Source organism: Hyperolius riggenbachi, chromosome 1, assembly GCF_040937935.1.
Source record: "Hyperolius riggenbachi isolate aHypRig1 chromosome 1, aHypRig1.pri, whole genome shotgun sequence".
NCBI classification, from domain to species: Eukaryota; Metazoa; Chordata; class Amphibia; order Anura; family Hyperoliidae; genus Hyperolius; species Hyperolius riggenbachi.
This window is the reverse complement of record NC_090646.1, coordinates 405,722,442-405,728,898: the sequence shown is the minus strand read 5'-3', so window position 1 is coordinate 405,728,898 and position 6,457 is coordinate 405,722,442. Positions and strand designations below refer to the sequence as shown.

Sequence of the window (6,457 nt, the reverse complement as noted above, 5' to 3'; positions counted from 1 at the left end):
TCCGGAGTGGCAGATTATTACGACGGATGCCAGTCATTTCGGATGGGGTGCAGTATTCAGACAGCACATGGCGCAGGGGCGGTGGAATCTTCAAGGGGAGAATGTGGTATCAAATATTCTGGAGCTCAGAGCAGCATACCAGGCCCTGTTGTACTTCCTTCCGTTGTTAAGGGGCAAGTCAGTTCAGCTTCGGATGGACAATGTTTGCGCAGTCTCATATGTGAAGCGACAGGGGGGCACGCACAGCACCTCATTAATGAAGGAAGTGACCCCTCTGAGGACTTTGGCCCAAGAGAACTTTCAGGACATTTCAGCGATTTATATTCCAGGGATACGGAATCAGCAAGCGGATTATCTGTCTCGCAACTATATGGACAACAACGAGTGGTCTCTCCACCCGGAAGGATTTAATCAGTTAGTGAAAGAATGGGGTGCTCCGCAAGTAGATCTGTTTGCATCAAGGAGATATCACAAGACCCCTCTATACTTTTCCAGGTTTCAGGACCACAGGGCTATAGGGATAGATGCATTGACTCAGTCAGGAAGCTTCGAAACAGCATATGCTTTTCCTCCGGTGCCACTAATTTTCCGGTTTCTGCAGAAATTAATGACTCGATTTGAAAGTATTGGCGATTCTTCCCTTTTGGCCGAACAGGCCATGGTTTCCTCTGTTGCTTCAGATGAGTGTGAAAGATCCCAGGCCTCTTCCTCAGATGAAAGACCTGTTATCACAGGGCACAGTGAGCCACCAGAACCCGGGCAAACTTCATTTGATGGCTTGGAGTTTGAAAGGGTTAGGTTGTTGAATTTAGGGTGTTCATCTCAGGTAGTGAATACTCTGCTTAAAGCAAAAAGGCCAACAACTATTACGTCCTATAACAGGGTATGGAACCCTTTCTGTGTTTTTGCAAAAGAAAATGGTTGTTCTGTAGATAATATTTCAGTGACTGACTTACTGTCATTTCTTCAAAAGGGACTAGATATGGATCGCTCTTACTCTACGCTGAAAAGACGTGTCGGCCATATCATCAGTTTCTGGCACCTCATGGGCATCTCATCCGCTCAGTGTTCAATTTTTCAGAGCTGCTATAAAGTTGACACCACCAATTAAACCGAGATTTCCAAAGTGGGAGCTACCATTAGTGTTGGAATTTATCTCCTCATCTGAAGATTTCCAGACCGAAAGTGCAACGTTGCAAAATTTGTCATTCAAAGTTTTATTCTTAATTGCTATCACCTCTGGTAGGAGGGTGTCGGACTTGCAGGCACTGTCCTGTAAAGAACCATATCTAGTGTTCTACGACGATCGTTTAGTTCTGTTTCCAGTGCAAAATTTTCTGCCAAAGGTAACTTCCTCATTTCATGTAAACCAGGAGTGGACACTTCCAAGCTTTGTTTCCCAGGAGGATCCTTCTAAACCTCATACCTTAGATGTGCCTTCAGCTGTTAAGGCTTACTTAAATGCAACTAAAGATATTAGAGCAGGGCCGTTTCTTGGGCAGGGCGACCACACTGGGCGCAGACCAGCAAGTAGATGAAGGGGGCGCAGGCAGAAGGACATTACCGCTAGGGAGCTGGTGACGTGCGGTGCAGCCAAAAGGAAGAAGAAAGAAGATTACCAGCGCAATCACCTTCCTTGACTCCTCCTAGGCTGCCTGCATCAGACTTCAAGTCATCATCATGTCACCACCACGTGATGACACCTGGGCCCATATGCAATTAACTTTTTCACCTGAGTTTTCTCCTGGGTGATAATTTTAAACTTGCCAATAAAATTTCTTTTAAGCCACCAGCAAGCAAGAAAATACTCCAAAAAGTACCAAAAAGTAGGTGAGAAAGTACTATTAAAAATAGTTGAAAAGTGCTGGAAAGTTATTTTAAATTGAAGATGAAAAATTATCTCCTAGGAGAAAACTCAGGTGAAAAAGGGAATTGCATATGGCCCCTGATGTCTTGTAGCGGTACTGTAGGCTGTGAGTGCGCGGCATCCATGGAGGAGTCAGCTTTCCAGGCTCTCCTCACCTGGGTATTTTCCTGCTTCCTCCTGGATGAGCGGCTGGTCACCAGTAAGTTGGCAGATCTACTTGTGACCTGTGGCTGTGTTTCTGTTCCTAAAGAGTAAGGGTTCCCGAGTCCACGGGGTGGGGGGGGGGGGGGGGGTGCATTTTCGACACCCTCGCCCTGGGTGCAATTTAGCCTAGAAACTGCCCTGTATTAGAGGCACTGGTCGTCTGTTCATTATTCCATCCGGTTATAGGAAAGGAAAAGCAGCTTCAACAAGGACTTTGGCTTCTTGGGTAGTCAAGTTAATTCAGAAGGCTTACAATGCGAAGGGATTGAAGCCACCGCAGGACATTAAGGCCTATTCGACAAGGAGCATGTCCTCCTCTTGGGCAGTGTTAAGCAAAGTTTCATTAGCAACAGTGTGTAAGGCGGCCAATTGGTTCATCGACTCATACCTTTGTTAAACATTATTGTGTTGATTTCAGTAGTTTATCATCAATTGAGTTTGGAAAAAAAGTAATTTCCTCTGCTTTGAATACAGTGGCATGATATTAGTTATCTGTATTAAAATTTAGGTTTTCAGCATTCCCAACCCTGTGTTTGTCTAGTTATTGCCCACAGTATACTGACATGGCAAGCACCAGGGAATTCAGAAAACTGTATACTCACCTAGTTTTCCTTTCCTGGCGATTGTCCATGTGAGTATACTTCCCCGCCCTATGCTGTCGGCTCGTTCTAGTTACGGGAATGTCAGTATGGGGCTGATGGGGCCTTTTATAAACTGGGAGGTCCTAATAGGGCAAAGGAGGGGAGTATACAGTTTTCCGAAGTCAGACACTGCTGATGTATGAAATATTGTTCAGGTAAAATGGATTTGCAAGCCATTTTCATAGACACGATTATGGCAATGCGTGAAACTTTCAGTTAGTCACATTATTAAGCCCCCACAACCAGCAACATGTCTCAATAACTGCTGTCTCAATAGTATAACTTTCAAATTATCGGTAGCTCAAAGCTAAAGATCTGTATTGAGAGAGAAATTTTATTGGAGTACTGACAGGGTTTACAAAAATGCATGCAGAGTTAAAAATACACAAGGCATTTTGGGACAATGCAAAAATTAATGACACTGACTGAAGTCCAAGATGTAAACATTTACTACTGCTTAAGAATCCTCAGCATTGAGATTGCAGAATTATAAAGGAGGCAGCTATATAAAATACAAATGTCTATGTATGGTTTCATGCTCCATCTTTCTTCTTTGGAAGTCTTCAAGTTACTATATTTGAATTACACTGAGCAGATCAAATTAGGCAATTCCAAAACAAGCTTTCAAGTAAAAGGGGCCTACAGGGTACAGAGCCTTTTTTGGACATTAGTTTAACCGTTGTGATAATCTAGCCCAGAATACCCAAGTTTAAATTCAGGTATTGAATCATATGGAGAACAAAAATCTGTTAAGTTCAAAGTTTATTGGTCTCATCAATGAAGTGATCAAAGTACAATGTGCCTGAACATGTGTGACACAATATATACACTGAATAGCTCCACTACACATTACAGTTCATAAATGAGCAGCAGTTGTGCTACACCAAGCCCCTCTTTCCCATAAACCCAGCACCATACTGGGAGTATGTCATGGCTGGAGCAAAACCCTGCTTTGCCACAAAGAAAACAGTTAGGCTAGGTTCACAGTGGCCATTGCATTCCCTGTAACAGCAGGTATGCAACAAATCCAAAAAGCAGCTCTGCACATTATATCACAGTAACACACAGTTGCAATGCTACAACGCAACCACCACACTGGGAACGTTGCATAGATGGTACATTGCAGTAAGGCAAGCCACGTTATGAAGCATCTCGTTATGCTGCACTGTAGCCTTATGAAATTGAGAAGTGGCAGCTCATACATGGATTTGTCCTTTCTTACTTAAAATGAACCCAACAGAATAAAATCTGATACATCAATAAGAAATACATTTCCATGTACAGTGATCCAAACAACTATTTTTCAGAATGTTCACTCCTACCCAAGGCAGGAAGAGCCTGTATTTTATAAAACAGAACTTATGGCACGCTGAAAATGGTTTATAAGACACATTAAAGAAATGTGACTACCACGGAAAAAACAACATATTTACAAAAGCAATCTCCGTTATCAAAATATTGCGCACGTACTTTTAATTCACAATGTGGCAAACAGTAGTTGGGGTTTTTCATTTTAAAAAAACAAACAAAAAACTGCAAAATATTTCACACAGTTGAAAGCTAAGCGTCTTCTCAAAGAATTTTAGCAATATAAATATGTTAGTCTGTTAATATTTTTCTGCATGATTGCACATTATTTAACAGTCATTGAGTTCACAAATTTGCTTAGCTATGATTCATTCAACCTCAGGTAGACGGACAGTATTACAAATAAATATATACACAGGTCCTTTTCTCATAAATCTGAAGGCAGAGTTTGTGGCTTTTAGCATGGCTGAATGGCAGATTTGTATTGGCAGTTAGGATACAAAATGTAAGTCTGACACTAGGATGAGGCCCTCTTCTGTTCCGTGAATGGCGACTCGTACACGTCCATAGGGGGACAAGTGCAGACCAAATGTTGATCACCATAGATGTCATCAATCCGAGCAATTGTAGGCCAAAATTTGCTGTCTGGTTTCACAAAAGGCTGTAAAAAAAATATATTTAAATTAATATACTGTATATACACTTATATTTACATGTTTCTTTGTCCTGAGAAGCCATGAAACCAAAACATACAAATATGTGCATAGAAATATAAAATGACACAATGAATAATGCCTCTACTGAAGCGCAGCAATCCTAAACAGAGGGGAATATGGACAGTACCATCGTGGACTAGTTTTAATATGCTGCTTGCCTGATGACTACTATCTACTATGTTGAATTGTATTTGCATTTGTGATGCTTTAGCTCAGAGGCTCCAAACACTACTACCAGGTGATATTTAGTATTTACAGTTTGTCCATAAATATTTGGACAGAGAGCCACAAACAGCAGCTGAAAGGAGGAGACCCAGCAGCTAGCAATGTCCAGGAGTTCAAGACTTGAGGCTACAAGAAAACTTGTTGGAGGTGCCCAGAATATAATTATCTTAAATCATAAAGCATAGGAGTAATTCGGTCTTACATCCATAAAACGACCAAACCATATAAGTAAATGTTTTTAATGATGCACAAATAAGACTTTTTCGGAGTAGTATATGGTACACCACATGTCTAAATACCTAAGGAGAGTGACCAACCAGCACTTGCCAAGAAGATCTGGGATACCGAACGGGAACGGTTAATGTCCTGTAGGCTCTGTCAGTGGTTGCAGGAGTGTAACCCACCCTTGTGAGTAGATCTTACTATCCTACTCCTCCTGGTCTCTCTCATTGCAGAGCCTTGGCAGTTAGGGTCTCAACCACCAGGAATCATCCCATTGTCCTAAGACTTGAGGCTGTCATTGCTGTTGAGGATTTTCAACCAAGTATTAGAAATTAAGATTTTATTTCCAGTTAGTTACGGTATTGATCAAAATATAAGATGCACTTTTTCTCCCCCAAAAATGGGAAGAAAAAGTCCCTGCATCATATATATTCCAAAGACAGGAAGTCCCTGACTTACGACTGCCTGCCGATACGAACCACCGCAACATCGGGGATTCCCTTGTCATCCTCTGCCACCCCCCCCCCCCCCACCCTCTACCTATGTGCAAAATCAATTAGCGGCAGTGTGGCTCACCTCACCAACGATTCCAGCAGCTAGCGCAGACCTCATCTCTGTTGCTGCTCCTCTAGTGACTGCTTCTGCTGATGACTCGATCAGCAGAAGCTGCCACAAGGGGTAGCGGGGCGGGAGAGGTCTGCTGATTGCCACTGGAATCGCTGGTGAGGTGAGCTATGCTGGCGCTAATTAATTTTACACAAAAGGAGAGGGGGGGGGGGGGGCGGAGGACCACACAGGGGAATAGAAGGGGACACTGGGTCCAGAGGAGGACACAGGGGGCAAAGGAGAACCCAGTGGGACATACGAAGGCACAGAAGGGGACACAGGGGGACAATGTCTGGGGAGAACATCTAAAGATGCTCCAGGAACATTGACGAACAAGGTTTAGTATATATTTTTTTCCCCTGATTTTTGCCCTCTAAACCTGGGTGCGTCATATTCCGAAGCTCCTTTTTTTTTTCTTACTTTTGAGCCCTAGCATAGTGCTAGAAAATGCATCACAATGCAATCACATTTTTATGCATACGTTTTGTTCTTCCCACTGAATTAAAGCTGAAAATCTGCATCTGAATGGTTTTATTTAAAATTCAACGTGGTAATGTCCAGAACCAAAATGAGAGGAGAAAAAAAAAAAAAAAAAAAGCTATCTGTCCAAATATTTATGGACCTAACTGTAAATAGCGCCAACAGAGACCAGGATAGCCAGGCAACTG

The 6,457-nt window shown here is 42.5% G+C and overlaps 1 protein-coding gene across 1 annotated transcript in view; it reads right to left on the bottom strand.

The window, feature by feature from the left end:
- Positions 1-3,457: 3,457 nt before the first annotated feature.
- The window catches only part of GLDC (glycine decarboxylase), an 84,990-nt gene continuing 81,990 nt past the window's right edge, over positions 3,458-6,457 (bottom strand). The window contains exon 24 of the mRNA XM_068235408.1: positions 3,458-4,681. Coding sequence (XP_068091509.1) covers positions 4,538-4,681 — 144 coding nt within the window. The 3' untranslated portion in view covers positions 3,458-4,537. The remainder of the gene's footprint in view (positions 4,682-6,457) is intronic.